At 36.5% G+C, this 18,073-nt stretch overlaps 1 protein-coding gene across 1 annotated transcript in view; it reads left to right on the top strand.

Moving 5' to 3' along the window:
• Positions 1–18,073, top strand: part of LOC150090913 (PDZ domain-containing protein 8-like) — a 218,063-nt gene that overhangs the window by 121,785 nt on the left and 78,205 nt on the right. Inside the window, exons 11-12 of the mRNA XM_090377161.1 lie at positions 4,638–4,710; positions 14,974–15,068. Coding sequence (XP_090233287.1) covers positions 4,638–4,710; positions 14,974–15,068 — 168 coding nt within the window. The remainder of the gene's footprint in view (positions 1–4,637; positions 4,711–14,973; positions 15,069–18,073) is intronic.

Below are 18,073 nucleotides of genomic sequence, written 5' to 3'. Positions count from 1 at the left end.
AAAAATCCGAACATTATAATACAAACGGCAGAAAAAGGCGACACCATTGAAATCGTGGACAAAAATACATATATAGAGAAAATGTTACACATCCTGTCAGATTCAACGACATAGAGTTTACAACACGTTTAACATTAACAAACTTAAAAATAAACTTGATGGGATCTTAAGGAGACTCAGAGCCAACAAACAAATTAATTTACACACCGTCCAACAAATAGGTATACGCAGTAATATTCTTCCACATAATTTTGAAATAGTTAAACTCCATAAACAAGTTTATCCTTTGAGACCTATTGTTTCTTTTAAACAGTCTGCTTATGCTAATCTATCCATGTTCCTTGTCAGAATTATTTCACATTTAATGAGATTTTCTCAGTTCAGGGTTAACAATACTAAGCAGGCACATGAACGTATAACTTCTGTGACCATATCTGAAAATGATATTCTCGTGTCCTTCGACGTCATCTCCCTATATACAAACGTGCACATCGAAACCACGCTACTAGCTCTTAAAGAGCTAGTAGTGTGGTTTATAAAGATGATTTCAAGAAGGATGTAGAGCTGCTGGAACGAGTACAGAGAAGGGCAACAAGATTAGTGAATGGAACAAAGGGGTGCTCTTACGAAGAAAGGCTTAAGTTTTGCGAATTACAGTGTCTGGAGACTAGGCAGCAGCGAGGTGATCTGATAGAGGTGTACAAAGCCTTGAATGGTTTGAGCATGCTCAATGCTGATGGGATTCTTCCTCTTGCTCAGAATAATCACCTGAGAGGGCATAAATTCAAACTGAGGAAAGACAGATGTAGGATAGATATGCGGAAATTTGCCCTTAGCCAGCGGGTGGTTGGTAGGTGGAACAGACTTCCATCCCTTGTCGTGGAAGTTGATAGCCTAAATAAGTTTAAGGCTCGGCTGGACAGGTATTTTGAACGAACAGAGGGGTGAAGTGGAAGTGGTTATTTTTTATTTATTTATTTTACTTTAATTTTTTTGGCTGATGCTGCATAAGCTTGCTTTCTTGCATCAAATGCCTATGCTAATGCTAATGTCTTCACAAAAAATGCAGAGTAGATGGGGCATTGTAAAACAAGTACCAGCTGTGTTTCTCTCAAAATTGTAGCCTCACCTGGGAAATGTTTAACCAATTTTGTGGGTCCTCAAATCAAACTGCTATTCCAAGATGAGGAATTCACCAAAAAATTAAATGCTACAGAAATAAGAACCGGGAAGGCATTAGAAAATGTCTTCCAGAACTTTTTAGGCAATGAGAAATTGCAAAATTACATTGAAATTACAATTTCGATGTAATTTTGCGATTTCTCAATGTAATTATGTAATTTTCAATGTAATTTTGAAAAATTTCACCAAGATATTCCTCAAACAGAAAAAGATACCAGGGAAAATGGAGTCCAAATATATTGGAAGACTACTAACCTATACAAGGGGGTATCAAAACGTTCACACCATGACCTTTAGATAAAACATCAGTAGGAAGATGCCGTTTTTAATATAAGTTGTCTACATATTCATTAACTAACATGTGAAATTTCATTCCCGTAGGTGATCGTACACCAGAGGTGGAGCCTGGAATCTGAGAAAGGACACTATGGTTGACAAAGTGGAGTATCGAGCAGTGTATGGGCAGAATAGTCCATTCTATAACACTGTAAAAAAATGGAACCGGGAGTTCCAATGCAATCATACAAGTGTCTTTGACGAGCCAAGAGAAGGAAGGCCATCAACAACCACAGACAGTGAGATGGTTGCAAAGGTTGAGCAGTTGGTGCTGAATGATAGACGTGTGACAATTCATTTCATCGCAAATGCAGTGGGAATTAGTTATGGTTCTGTCCACAGCATTTTACATAACTATCTGCACATGTCTAAGGTCACCGCACGATGGGTTCCAAGATTGCTGATGCCTTTGCAGAAGCAATGTTGAATGCAGTGTTCTCGCCAACTGTTGAATTTGTGTAATGCAGATGTTGAAAACTTTTTTCAACATTCTCCTGACCTAGCACTGTCAGACTTCTTGTTTCGAGAAATGAAGAAACCATTGCGTGGATGCCACTTTGATTCATCTCAGGAAGTGATCAATGAAGTGGAATTGTGGTTTCAGGAAAAAGTGCAGGAAAAGTTCTATGATCATTAAACAACTGATCCACAGATGGGAAGTTACTATACATGGAGAGTATATAGAAAAGGATTAAAGTTCCTATGAAGTTTCACCTTTCTGGGTCTATTATTTCTAGGTAAGAGTACGAACTTTTTGATACTCCCTCATATATATATATCAACTTTTAATTGCCTTAAGACCATTAAATCTTTACAGGGTCTGGCACCTTGACCACTTGGCCAGACCCTGCCAAGATGGTGGCCTTAAGGTAGTTAAAAATTGATATATGCTGTGCTGTCACGCTATTAGGTACACCTACCTAGTAGTGTGTTGCGCCTCCTACAGCCTGAATTTGTCTAGGCGCGGATTGAACAAGATGCTGAAAATGTGCAGGAATGGAGTACCATGCAGACATGAGTGTGTCATGCAGTTCCTTGAGATTCGACGGAGGTGTAGGCCTGCAGTGAACAGCCCTTTCCAGCTCATCCCAAAGATGTTCAATAGGATTGAGATCCAGGAACTGAGCAGGCCACTGCAGCAAAGGAAAGTCATTGTCATGTTCCTGGAACCATTCCATAGTGATTCGGGCTTGGTGCACCGGTGCATTATCCTGCTGGAAGTAACCATCTGACTGAGGATAAACTGTCAACATGAACGGATGCACTTGGTCAGCAAAGATGTTTAGGTACGATGTGGCATTCAGATGTGAATCTATGGGTATCAATGGACCCAGCATATGCCAAAAAAACATTCCCCACACCATAACACTGCCCCCCCCCCCCTCCTGCTACATATACACTTGCTGCCACTTTATTAGGTACACCCCTACTGTGCACACAAATGGTCTGTCCCACAACGTTGCAAGTCACATGACCACAGTTGTGGATATAAATGCAGCAGAACAACCTTTCTAGTATCAGTTAAGCATACAAACCATAGCAAGATGGGGAAAAGGAGTGATCTAATGGACTTTGAACGTGGCATGGTAGTAGATGCAAGATGTGCTGGACAAAGCATCTCTGAAATGGCAGTTCTCCTGAACTTTTCACGCACCTCAGTTTCAAGGGTGTATCGAGAATGGTGCAACGAACAGAAAGCATCCTCTCAACAGCACTCCTGTGGAAGAAAATCACTTGTTGATGAGAGAGGTCAGAGGAGGATGGCTAGAATTGTGCAAGCAAACAGACGTGCCACAATGTTGCACATCATGCCAGAATACAACCTTGGTGTGCAGAACAAAATATCGCAATGGACCACTAGTCGCACTTTGTCGTAAATGGGCTACAACAGTCGATGGCCACATAACGTACCTTTGTTATCAATGAAGAATGAGAGAGCAATACCACCACTGAACTATCGAGGATTGGAAAACAGTTGCTTGGTCTGACAAGTCGAAGTTCCTGGTGCATCATGTTGATGGAAGGCTCAGAATTTGGCAAAAATCGATGGACTTGTTACGTCTGAAAACTACTGTGAAAGGTGGTGGAGGCAGTGTTATGGTGTGGGAAATGTTTTTTTTTTGGCATACGTTGGGTCCATTGATGCCCATATATTCATGTCTGAATGCCACATCTTACCTAAACAATGTTGCTGATCAAGTGCATCCGTTCATGTTGACAGTTTATCCTCAGTCAGATGGTTACATCCAGCAGGATAATGTGTCAGTGCACCAAGCCCGAATCACTATGGAATGGTTCTGGGAACATGACAATGACTTTATTTTGCTGCAGTGGCCGGCTCAGTCCCTGGATCTCAATCCTATTGAACATCTTTGGGATGAGCTGGAAAAAGCTGTTCACTACAGACCTACACCTCTGTCGAATCTGAAGGAACTGCGTGACACACGTCTGCATGGTACTCCATGCCTAGACGAATTCAGGTTGGTTTTGAAGGCTAAAAGAGGCTCAAGACGCTACTAGGTAGGTGTACCTAATAAAGTGGCAGCACAGTGTATATGTTAAAAGTCGATATGATAGACTACTGATGTTTTATGAAAATTGGCAGACTACTGTTGGAATCTCGTACTGGAAACACCAATGGACTGTTATAAAAGGCAAAAAATGACAAAATAAGTGTTTTGTTATCAGATAATCATTTTTGTAATAATATTAATAGACCACTACTGTATGTAACATTTTCTTAAAATATATCAAATCTTTTTTTATTATAAACTTAGTTTTTGACTTTAATCCCTTCTCTCTTAAAATTGACGGGTGCTACAGCAATATGAGTGCCATATTTGAATTCAGAAACATCAAATCTACAATAATCACCCTGAATTTTAACAGGGAGCAAAAAAAAAAAGTTTTGCTTTTGCTGACCAGGATAATTGAATTATAAACAACCAAATAAATATATATATATATATATATATATATATTTTTTTTTTTTTTTTTTTAAGAATATCTTTGTTAAATGTAAGTTTTTGTTCATATCTTGTATAAATGGCATTTATTAGTTTTCTAATCCCATATACTATATGAATTCTGTTATATATTTTTTTTCTTACCCTTTTTAGGAAAATTGATAACCATGATTTTATTAGTACTCATTTTCACTCTGCAACTGTATGTGACTTTTGTCGCAAAAAGGTAAGTTGTAAATACTGTGTAGTAATAGGCTTAGTTAATTATGTGCTTGAGTCTCACCTCGGCCAACAGACACTTTTACACATATTTCTAAAAATATGTGTAAAAGTGGCATAATTTATCCATACACCTACCCTTTTAGGGTGAGTGTATGGATAAATTATGCCACTTTTACACATAATCGATTATTAATTATTGGTTAATGCAGTTATTGGTATTATCGCAAATGCAATAATATCGAGTTTACTACCCATTTAAAATTAGATGAACTAACAGAAAAGCCCAATAAATCGAAAAGTGCAAATTGTTTTCATTGTTTTTCGGTCATGACCTCCAGAAACATGCTTTAGAAAAATATCACAAAGGCATTCAAAATCGATTCTTATAACAGAACATATGATAACGATGAAAGTGTAGTGCAAATTTCATTATAAATATGACCTTTTATAGAGATAAACAGCTTAGTAGTATGGCAAATTTTTTTTAACTTCCAAGGACTTGGAACGAATTACAAAAAAAAAAAAAAAAAAAAACGTATTATTGGGTTAATTATATTTTCATGATACCTCCATTTATTCCTACCGGATGCAAAATACGTTTCCACAATTTTTTTAAGATTGCACTGGCCGGAAAAAACTTGCGTAAAGTCGAATTTCCGTAAGTCAGGGATTTCCTGTACTTTACTAGAGATGCATACCATTTAGAATGGCAGCCTGGTTATCAAGGTCCCTACTGTTCTACTAGTAGAAACTGATGACAATGAAAGAGTAGTATTGGTTAGAGATTTAAATAGCAGGTTTGTGAGGAAAATTTGGAAATATTGATAAACTTGACAAAAATTATAAAAAGCTAATAGAATTTTGTGTGGTTGGTTCTAACATCAGGAGTTCAACCATATTTCTCAGAGATTAGTCAAAGGAACACCACATCACAAACTGCATGACTAATGATGGAGAATGTCTTTTTTACTCAATTTGACCATTCTCCATTTATATGTTGTAATATAGTTTGTGACAGTTTCTCTGTCTTTTTGCAAAAACTCTGTTCTTCTCGATCTTTTTCATTTCACAAAAAATAAAACTACACTGAAATTTGATTTTTTTTTTTTTTTATTTGACTTTCTGCAATAATACCTTGTTCTCTATCATTTCAAGGGTATCATTTGCAGGAATTTCATTATATTGTTGTGAAACTAATTAACAATTGCTTTCAGTAAAGATGCCAAAGAAATAAGATGTAAAATTTAAGAATACATATATGCATGAATTGTAAAATCTGAAAGTTAGCAAGTTTGCTGGTGTGCCACATAGATGTCACTTTTCAATTTAAAGTGACAGGAAATGTACTGTAATCAAGCTTTTTTTTGAACAAATAAGTATAATGACAGCATGCAGTACATAAAGAGAAATGCAAAAACAGAGGTAGTCTTTCATGGTGACCACAGTGTCATATGTGCCAATTGTTTATTGCATCTTTTGTCATAGAATATAATCTTCCCCTGAGTTATGCTGGTCATGCAGGCACATTGTTCAGAAGTAATGTTTGCTGATATCAAAATACCAAAAAAATATGGGCATTGTTAACAAAATAGAAAAATGTCATTTTCAACTGCAACAAATGGCTGCAATCAAAGTGATTCCAGGCTATATCCCATTGTGGTGAAATTTTGTTATACAAAAAAATTGTCAAATTGAAAGTAGCTTGCTCTCAGTAACAACATTAGAATGTGACTCTAAAGGGACTACCTGAAAGCACATGGGATTCATTCAGAAAATTGTCTAGAAGTTAGTGTTTATAATGTGCCTGCTATGATAGTCTAAAAAGCTGGAGTAGCAAGGGTGTTAAAAGAGGAGATTGAGCACATAGTGGTGGTAGTAGTAGGAATGGCAAATGATGTGCTTATATAGCATTAGCCAAAAAAAAAAAAAAACCCTACAGTTCACCCATCCATACCCACAAAGAATTTGTCTAGTTCTCCCTTGAATTTATTCATCCACTTCACAACAACAGATGGAAGCCTGTTACAACAACCAACTACTCGCTGGCTGAAGGAAAACTTCTGCACATGTATCATGCAACTATCCTTCCTCAACTTGAATTTGTTCCCCTCATGTATGTAGTCTAAGCAAGGAAAAATACCATTAAAATTCAGCTTACTCCAGGGGCATTCCTAGGTATGTGGTGCCTGGGTGGCAATCACAGTTTGGCACCCCCCCTTTAAAATTTTCTTCATATGTGTATGTAAGTTTCAGATTTTCAGGCACCCCTTGCACACTCGGGACAGCCTACCCTTTGCTTACTCAATCCATTCAAGGATTTAAACACCACAATCAGATCCCGCTACAAGTGCCTAATCTCAAGATGCTGCAATTTGCAGAATTGAAGCCTTTCTAGGTAAGAGCACCCTTTTGTTCCCTTCACCAATTTGGTTGCCCTTCTCTGCACCCATTCCAACAGATTTACATCCTTCCTAAAGTGAGGCCTTCAGACCTGCATGCAGTACTCAAGATGTGGCCTGACTATTGCTTTATATAAAGGATAATTACCTCCTTATCTGTGCTAGCAAAGTTTTTGTATCATTGATAAAATCCCATGAGCTGTCCTGGCAGCATGTGTGCACTGCTCAGTGCACAATTACCTGAACGCTCAGAATTTCATATCTGACTGCACAATTACCCCCCACTTCTTTTCATTCTCTGCTACTCTGAGTGTAGTATCACACAGTTGATTAGTTACTCTGAGATTGCTACCCACGTGTAGTACTTTGCATTTGTCAATGTTAAACTTCACTGGCCATTTCTTTTCCCATCAACCCAATTTTCAGAGATCTTGTTGCAGTAGCTCATGCTGATGACTGTCATTAACCACGCTGCCAACCTTTGTATCATCTGAAAAGTTAGACATTAAGCCAAATATACCTTCATCAATGTTATTGATAATTGAAAACTGTAATGGGTCCAGCACTGAACCCTGGGGAACTCTACTAATAACATTAGTCCACGAAGAGCAGTGCCCATTGATAACCACTCTGTCTCCTTACACTTAACCATCCCTTTATCCATAGCAGTAACTTGCCTTTAATGCCACATTGCTCCAGCTTGTGCAACAGTCTTCTATGTGCAACAGTATCAAAAGCCTTCCTGAAATCCAAGTATATGATGTCAAAATTATTTTTTTGCATCATAGATGCATCATAATTGAATAATTGCTTGCCTGTCCAAATGGTCCTGCATTACTTCTTTGATGAATGAATGAGTCCATTATTTTTCCCTGGAACAAATGTTAAGCTAATAGACCTTTAATTACTCATGTTGCCTTTTGATCCCCTTTATGAATTGGGAATATATTTGCACATCTCCAGTCCATTGGGACCTTCCTTCAATCCAAGAATGCTCTCATAATTGTAGTTAAGGGTTTGCTTACCTCCTTTGCTGTCTCCTTTAATATAATTGGTTAGATCCATTCCAGATGCCTTTTTTATATTGTTATCTTAAGCATAGCATAGGTGGAAATATACTGCTACCTAGAAAGTAAGTGCTAAAAAAGAAAGATATATTTAAACAATTTCAACTTATGCATGTCATTGAAGTAAAAAAAAAACATTTTGAAGCATGTGTGCACAATTTGGCTATTTTTGGTTGGTAATTACAAGAAGCAATCAGTAATGACTGGTACTGACTCGTGTTTTAATGCAATTCATAATTCAAAAGTTTTGAAAGAGGACAAATTGATGAACTCAAGAAAACGACCTTCTGAATTGCACACTTCTGATGAACAATCTGTTGCCTAAGACAGGGCAACAAAGAATGATTTATTCGGGAGGAAATGTACATGAAAGAGGAGTTGGTTTTGTTGGATAAGGCAACGTCTGAGAGTGTGTTAGGTTGGTGGGCTTTATCGGACAGAATACTGCTGATTAAACTCAAAGGAAAACCTTTTGATATGGCCATTATTCAGGTATATGCTCCAACAGCAGAGAGTAGTGAAGTGGAACTAGAAAAGTTTTATGAGCAGCTGGAAACAGCAAGGAAACAATAAAAATGCAAATCTCAGGAAATTATAATCATAATGGGAGACTTAAATGCAAGAGTAGGAAGTGAGCCAGATGGAGATGTGATAGGAAGATATGGATTGGGAAATCAAAATGAAAGAGGCGAGATCTGGGCACAGTGGTGCAAGATAAATTAACAAGTGATTACCAACACTTGGTTTAAAGAACATCCAAGGTGCACCTAGACATGGAAAAGTCCAGGAGACAATGTAAGAAATCAAATAGACTATATCACTATAAATAAACGCTTTAGGAACGCCATCCTTCAGGCAAAGACATATCGAGGAGCGGATTGCAGAAGTGACCATGTACCAGTAGTAGCCAAACTCCTGGTTAGGCTGAAAAACTGAAACAAAGCACAAGAGCGGAATGTTTTCAATTTGATCTATTGCAGAAAGATGATGGCATTAGGATTCATATGCTGAGGCAGTCAGAGACAGGTATGAGATACTTGCAAATGAAGGAAACAGCAAATGGCACACACTGAAGGAAGCCTTGACCAACACAGCATGTGAGATCATTGAAAGGAAAAGTAAAAATCAATGGATGACGAACAAAATCCTGAGCTTGATGAGTCAAAGCAATAGATTTTTATAAGATGCAGCGAAGAATATCAGAAGATGGACAAGGAAATTAAGAGGGAATGCAAAGAGGCAAAAGAAGCATGGTTAAATGAGCAGTGCCAAGTGATTGAAAAATATGAATGCTCAGGGCCAGCTACAATGTACAGGAAGATCAAGGAGTTGGTGGGATATAAGATCTGTCCAGCGTCAGGATGTATAAAAGCAAAGGACGGAACAGTAATCATGGAAAGAGGCAATGTTATGGACAGAATACGTCGAAGAACTCTTTTTCATGGGACCATGAAAGGTCCGGAAATACTGAAATCAGAAGTCAGGGCAGCTGTATCCTGATTGAAAAATAATAAGGTGGCCAGACCAGTTGCCATCATGACAGAAATGATATGGGCTTTGGATGATTTTGGCATTGCGATAATAGCTGAGGTGTTAAATGAGATATATGAGAGTGGAGTGATACCAGAGGATCTTGGTAAATCCATATTCATAGCTCTGCCAAAGAAATCAGGGGCTATTGATTGTGAACTACATCGCACCATTAGCTTAATGAGTAATATTACTAAAATTCTTCTAAGAATAATGTTGATTAGGATAAGGAATAAAATAAGGCCAGAAATAGGAGAACAACAATGTGGATTTATGCAAAATACTGAAACAAGAAATACTATCTTCATGATAAGGATAATGTCGGAGAGGGCTATTTAAATGCAGAGAGACCTGTTTATGTGTTTCATTGATCTTACGAAGGCATTTGACAGGGTGAAACATGAACTCTTCAACATTCTAGATTGTCTAGACCAGCGGTTCTCAAACTTTCTGAGCCCATGCCTCCCTTGACCTGTAAAATTTTCCCGGTGCCTCCCTTGAAGTAAAGCATCTATAATTGTGCAATTTCTTATTTTTAATGTTAATACAATAATTATTAATACTACATGAAATAATAGGCATCTGTAGTTCTAAATTATGTTAGTAATTTAGAACTACAGATGCTTATTATTTCATGTAGCATTAATAATTACGTTCTAAATTACTTAGTACTAAATTACTAGCGATTATTATCAGTAAGTAATCACACCAAGAACAATGAAAAACACAATCGCAACACCGCTGAAACCATATTTTCAACCATGCAGCTAATGCTATACTATGCAATCTACCTATATATGTCATACATAGTACACACTAAATTATATATATTACGTTACATCATATCAATCATAATTAATCAATCCATTTCAGCAAAATATATATTTTTTTCCAAATAAATGTTTATCTCATGTTTATATCGAAGCTAGAGTGAGGTAGGTGGCGGTAAATGCTTTAAAAAATAGGGTATAAAATTTAATGTTATGAAAGTTTATTTATATGTATATATTTTTTTATTTATATATGTTATGTTAAACTTTTCGTGCCTCCTTTTGCACTAGTCCGCGCCTCCCCGTCTGGAAATCGCTGGTCTAGACGGGAAATACATAAGGATACTCAGGAACTTATATGAGAACAAACAGCCAGCCTGAGAATTGGAAAAGACAGCGGTGAGAACATAAGAATTCTGAGGAATGTAAGACAGGGCTGTGTTTGCTCTCCGAACCTATTCAATCTCTACAGTAAGGAAATTATGAGAGGAACACGTGGCGACAGAATGTAGATATCAGATATGCAGACAACATCGCTATAAATGCCGAGACAGAAGAAGAACTACAGGAACTTCTAGACAAAGTAGTGGAACAAAGTAGAAGGAAAGGCTTAACAATAAACATTAAAAAAACAGTTCATAGTTTTCAGCAAAAAGAAAATTGTACCCAATTGCATACTGAAAATAGGGAACAACATTATAAGACAAGTAGAGAAATACGATTATCTAGGAAGTTGTGTTACGCAAGATGGACGATCAGATAATGAAATTAAAAGACGGATTGGTATGGCCAAGGCCATGGGCATCCACAGAAAATTTTTTTTCGGGGGTGGGGGGTCAAAGTTTGGAGAAAAATAATTACATCAATAAATTTTTATTTCATTATTTAATTTTTTATTTAATTAAACAAGTAGATTATAGAATACAGTATTGCATCAATGTAAAAACATACATAATGTATATAAATTATGTATATACATACATAATGTATATAAATTTAAAATATAAAGGAAACAAGAATTAATATATATATATATATATATATATAGATAGATAATAATAATTTCAATAATTATGTATTGTATAAGAATTGAATTCTCTGTCTATCGCTTGCAAACCTATTGATGACATTTTCAATAAATTTCTTCTTTACCGCTTCCTCTTCTAGTTTCTTGCTGGCCACACTAACCATACATAAACCTGAAAAGCAATTTTCTGAGACAATGGACACCTTAACCATGTTTTAACACTGCTCAAGGTGCTGAAACTTCTTTCAATGGTACAGGTCGTAACAGGTAATGTCATACCAATAGTTATTGCCGAATTAATAGAAGAGAAATAGTCGCAATGTTCCAAAACTTCTGGTAAAGTTTGGGGAATATCAGTCGATGAACCAAAAACAGGAACACGTGTTTTATTGCTGCAATAGATGAAACACGTGTTCTATGGTTACTCTGCCGAGGGCCAAAATCGGCCAACCTGTAATAAAATTAAGGCAGACAAAGCGTCCCATGGTCGAGGGTGTAAGGTTACATATCTCAATAATTTTTACGATTATAATTTGTGGAATTTTTTATTCGATCCCAGGGAGGGGCAAGTGCCCCGTTTGCACCCCTCTGCCCATGGCCAAGGCAACGTTTCAGAAATTGGCCAACATACTAAAAGATAGGAAATTGTCAATGAACACGAAAAACAGAATTTTGAACTGTTATGTTATACCTATCTTTACGTATGGTAGTGAATGCTGGACAATCTCCCAAGAAATTGCAAAGTGTGTTTGGAGGCGACAGAAATATGGTTTTAAAAAATAGGTATTACAAAGAGCAGGAACGTAAAGATCATTACTGAGGAACATAAGAGAAAAGCAGCTGAAATTTTTTGGGCACATCATGAGTAAGGAAGGTTTGGAGGAAATCATCATGATAGGCAAGGTGAATGGAAAGCAAAGCAGAGGTAGTCTAGACCTGCTGAGAACAGCAAAGGATCGAGAGTTGTGGAAGACCATGATCACCAACGTCCTTAACGGACATGGTACAGAGAGAGGGGTGAACAATCTAAGCAGGCCAAACAAACTGATTATTCTAAGCATGTTATCCTCATTCATGCAAAAAGTCTGGTCATCTCTCTCGCTCTCAGCTTGAGGAAATCAATTTTCTTGTTTCTTTTAAATGTTATGCAAACATTTGAAAATCTGAACATAGCTCTTTAGTACATTGTACCCGACATCCATGTACTGAGGTCATTACTCCTAGATATGTTGGAGTGTTATGTACAAATTTATTTTGGCAACAGTTTTCAAACATTCCATTTTGGAAATTGATTACTATAGCAGACTAAACCCAGAAGGGAGTCTGACTCAGTCATAGGCATTTCCACTTCCAGGGTTGTGAAGAGTTTAAAACAAGAAAATTCTGTTCTTTTTGCTCAGTGAGGAAATATTCTATGCTGCATGTGACTGTATGGTGCACAAGTTCCTATTTAAAAATTATGAAAAATCTTATGAACGTTGAAATAGCACAGATTTCATTTCCAGTACAGCATTTGGTGTTTTCTTAATTCTTTCTTTATCAAGAGTGCCAAATGTATCTCTTCATGGTAAAATGAGGTTTCACTCCATGGTATTTTTTTTTTTTTTTTGTGGATTATTAAAAAAAATTAAACTTTTTACTTAAATGCTTTTAAATATTACTTCTTATATTGATCTCGTTGCCCACCATTCAGAGTGAAATTATTCCTGAGAATCAAGTCTAAAGTTTTTTTTAAAAAATGAAGAAATTTTTTAAAAATATTCAGAAAAATTCATAAAAAAAAATGCATGAGTATTATTATTTTTAATACTGTTTATTTATCATTTAATTCAGTGTCAACAACTTTTATATCTGAGTTTCAAAAAATTTCAGCTTCTTTTAAATTTAAATAGACTCCATTGATTTCCCAAATTATTTTTGAGCTTCCATCAATTAAAACTGTGTACTGTTAGTTGGAAACACAAATAATTGATGGCAGCATGTACATGAAACTTTCAAAACAATTTGCAGTTTTAACAGATAAGTTTTTGAATTGTATATTAAATGATCTGGGAAAAGTTCATATTCAGTTTTTTTTTTTTTTTCCCTCAAATATGTTATAATACTTGAAAAAAAAAAAAAATAGGAGGCATCATTATTGTAACATGTAGCTAATGATATAAACATACATTGCTTACAATAGCCCATCTTGTTACTTTGGCCAGAGTTTAATAAATATAGAAAAATCCTTTTAAAAAAGCACATGCTAAAAAAATCTACGTAAATTAAATTATAATTAACGATACAATATAAATTAACATATAAAAAATGGGAGTTAAGTACAACTGTCAAAGCATACATGTCCGAATATTTACCGGAGAACATTAAGATGTGCTTGAATTAATGAGGCTTATGGGACCTCTCCAGTCAGGCTTGGATCTGGAGAGGATATCAGTTGGTTGATGATATAGGCCATAGTAAAAGATTGGTGGTCTTGACCGACAGTCCATCTGTATGCACGATACTGAGCAGATTACTTCGGATCGACATTCAGATCTTGGGCACACAAAGGCTTCTACTGTGGAAGAAATTGGGTTGGCAGGTGAAGGCATGCATGAAGAGGGAACAGCTGCAGATTTGACCAATAATAAGATACTGGGATCCTCCAAACACAGGTATCCTTGAGGGAAGGGAAAGGAGACGGGGCAAGGCAGAAGTTTAACTGTTATCAGGAATCATCTCTTTGATTAGCCATGAGAGCTTTGGAATACTAATAGTGTTGGCCATGACTGGTTATTTAAAGTTACTACAATGTTTTCCTTATATACTTTGACAATGTCAGTTAATAAATTGGTTCTAAGATTGAGTAACTCTACTTTCTTCTGGAGGAAGAGTGTTACTGCACTTAAACAAATTATTGTAATCTTTCACTGAAGTGCAGTAACACACAACAATTAATATTTTTATAATCAATGTTCTGAAGTTGAATCATATCAGTGGTGAGGGTATATCTTGTGTGCTGATCCCTGATATTGGAAAGGTTAGTTTGGAGATATGACAAAAAATTTGGGAATGTAATGAAAGCAAATATTTGGCATCATAGAGACCTCTGTAAGAAGTTCTAGAGTTTTGCAATAGTGACCTTTCTATATTGGTAATTGGCCTTTGTGAAACTGTTTTTAAATCCAAAACTGTGTCTGGATTTAAAAACGAAGTTTACCTTTTTAGTTATATACAGCACACATTTTTGTAGTTTATTCACTCTATTAAGGTTGCTTTTCTACTTTCCACAAAAAAAAAGGTGCATTGATCAGTTTCAAAAAAGCAGTATTTATATGTGATAGCAGACTTAAATATTTATATATTCTGCAGTAGAGTACTGATTGAATTCTTAGATGAAATGCATTTGCTTAATTATTTTTTCTTTCATGTCGTGTGTATGGTGTGTATATGTATGCATTTTTTTTTTATTATTATTATAAACATTTTTTTTAGATATGGCTAAAGATTGCATTTCAGTGTCGAGCTTGTGCAATGATCTGCCACAAAAAGTGTATAGTCAAATGTCAGGCCCAAAGTACCTGCCCTCTGTAAGTATAATATCATTATTTTATATCCTCTGTTTTCTTTTCTTTTCATGATTCCAGGATGTCTTCAGTATTCACTTGTTGCTGGATTCATAATTCATTCATACTGTGTATATTAATATGAATATTGAACACACACACACACACACACACACACACACACACACAGTAACTGGACACTTGCATGTTTCAGTGAATCTTTTATTGATATTATTTTTAAGAATGTGTTAGCCCTTTTTTTTCTTAATTTTGGTCCATTCCTCTTTCAACTTAGTTGTTGTTATTTGGTTTTTAGGAGCATTAGCAACTAAGGCCATATTGCTCTGGAGATATACAGTGGTCATTCGATGACCTTCCACATCCTCCGTATTTGGTGGTCACAGGCTCAAACCCCGGTCTTATCAAGAAGCGTGTGCTTTGCACTGCTGCTTCTGCCCACCTGGCTATAGAGGCACCTTTCAACTTAGTGACCGATTCAGTTATTGATTGCAGGCTCTTTGCCTGGCCTATATTGCAGTTAATTATAGAGGGGGTTCAATGAGGTTAAGATCAGAGCTCTGGGAAAGCCAGTGAAGCTTCTGCATACTTGTGTCATTAGACATAGTGCACTGTCATGCTGAAAGAGAAAAGGGGCCTTTCCTGTATTGCTGCCATATTGTAGGAAGAGTGGGGTTGTCTAGAATGTCAGTGTATGGCATCCATTGTTTCAGAATCAGTGATCAATGCCCAAAACAATGTTCTAACCATGTACTATAATTAATCATTCCATAGCGTAGCTTTCCAACTTTTCAGAGAAAAATTACAATGGATGGTACAAGAATTTGATACTACACACTGCGTGTAGCAATGTCTAGTCTGGGTGCTGCAGTTTTTTCCATAAAATCCAGTGCTGTACATTGCTACCTACATATTGTCATTTTAGCATTAGTAGTGGCATATGATGCAAGAAAGCAAGATTATACAACATCAGCCAAAAAAAAAAAAAATTCTCTCCATTTCATTTATTCGTTCCCTCCAAAAGTTAAGTTCTTCCTTGAATCTGTTTAAGCTATCAGTTTCCACAACGACACATGGCAGATGGAAGTTTGTTCCAGCAATGAACCACTCGCTGGCTAAAAGCAAATTTCCACATATCTGTTCTACATCTGACATGCCTCAATTTAAATTTATGCCCTGAAGTGTGTAATCTGAGCAAGAGGAAGAATCCCATCAGCATTGAGCCTGCTTAAACTATTCAAAACCTTATACACCTTGATCAGATCACCTCACAGGTGCCTAGTCTCCAGATGCTGCAATTTTCAGGACTTACGCCTTTCTTCTTAAGAGCACCCCTTTGTTCCCCTCACCAATCTCATTGCCCTTTTCTGTACTCATTCCAGCAGCTCCACGTCCTTCCTAAAATGAGGCCTCCAGACCTGTACACAGTAATTAAGGCAATGGTACCCAATCCTTTGTCACTCAAGTCACACTTTAAGTTTAGTGATTGCCATCGAACTCAATGGAATTTTTCCTAATCTCACAGCACACTTGAAAAGGGTCACAGCACACTGGTTGGGAACCACTGAATTAAGGTGTGGCCTGACCATTGGCTTATTCAAGGGATAATCACTTTCTTATCCCTGCTTGCAAAGAATCACACTGAGATAAGAAAATGCAAATTATTTGTTTCCCATCCTCACATAGGTAACTATCCAGTTAACCTTTGAATTTATTCAAACTGTCAGCCTCAACTACCTGTGAAGGCAACCTGTTCCAGTGATCAACAACACGCGGGCTAAAAGAAAACATCCTACTATCTAGTCTAAACCTCTCCCCCTATTATTTGAATTTATGCCCACGAGTTCTGGAATTCTATATAACAGCAAATTCCACCTTCGTTAATTTTATTAACCCCTCTCAGAGCCTTATAAATCTCAATCAGGTCACCTCTGAGGTACCTTGTTGCCGCTGTGTGTAGCCCACGTATTCAGAGTCTTTCTTCATATGGTTGCCCAATTGCTGATCTCACCATGCTAGTTGCCAGTCTTTTGACCCTTTCAAGAATCTGTGTCTTTTAAAATGATTTCAGTTCATTCAAGAAATCCAGTCAAACACAATGGACCACCTAAAAAAGCATTTGTAAAATAAAACTATCAACAATATCTTTATCAGTGGTGGGCATGATGGAACAACTGTGTGGTCACAGAAGGAAATTATACTGAAAAATATTAACAGTGTAAACAATTATCATTGGATAATAATATTTTACAAAATTCACTGACTTTTTCATCAAATGAATATGTGTAATAAGTTTATTGCCAAAATATACAGTTACAGCAATATCCCATAACACTAGATTGATTTATAATTAGTATGAGTAATAAATATACATAGTAATAGTATAGTTAATGCTAATAAAATTGATTAGCTAAATAGTGATTGGTCAGTTAAATAGGGATTAATTGCAAGAAGTGTATATGAATATACTGTGTATATATAGACGAGGTAGTAAAGTTTCCAAACTGGTGTGATAAAAAGAACATCAAGTAAAGGAGCTCAAAAATAGTTTTATTTTTATTCATCATAATTACCACCTGATCGAATGTACTATTTCACCATTCTGAAAGTTTCTGAAAAGAGTCAGTGAAGACATCCAAAGTGATGATGTTCATTTTGGAATTGCAGCCTCAGCCAGAATTGCACCTCACTGAGAAATGTGTTTCGATGGTCTTAAAAATATACCTGTGTGTGGAATGCAGCATTGGCTCTCTCTACTTCGGGTACAAATTCCTTGTGAATGAGACCCTGTTTGTCAGAAACATAATCAGCATAGTCTTTGGGTTTTGGTGATGATTTTTATGTCCACTGCATGCTCTGATGCTTTGTCTCTGGGGTTCTACCGAAACACCAACACTTATCTCCAGTGACAATACATTAAAGGATATTAGGATAATCTTGACAAATCTGAATGAAGTTTTCACGTGATAACACTCTTCATTGCTTTTGCTCATCTGTAGAGGAACAGGACA

The sequence above is a fragment of the Mastigoproctus giganteus genome, chromosome 1, assembly GCF_048544385.1.
Source record: "Mastigoproctus giganteus isolate SK-2022 chromosome 1, ASM4854438v1, whole genome shotgun sequence".
Classification (NCBI taxonomy): Eukaryota; Metazoa; Arthropoda; class Arachnida; order Uropygi; family Thelyphonidae; genus Mastigoproctus; species Mastigoproctus giganteus.
Note: the sequence above shows the minus strand (reverse complement) of the source record. Positions and strands in the feature narration are given on the sequence as shown.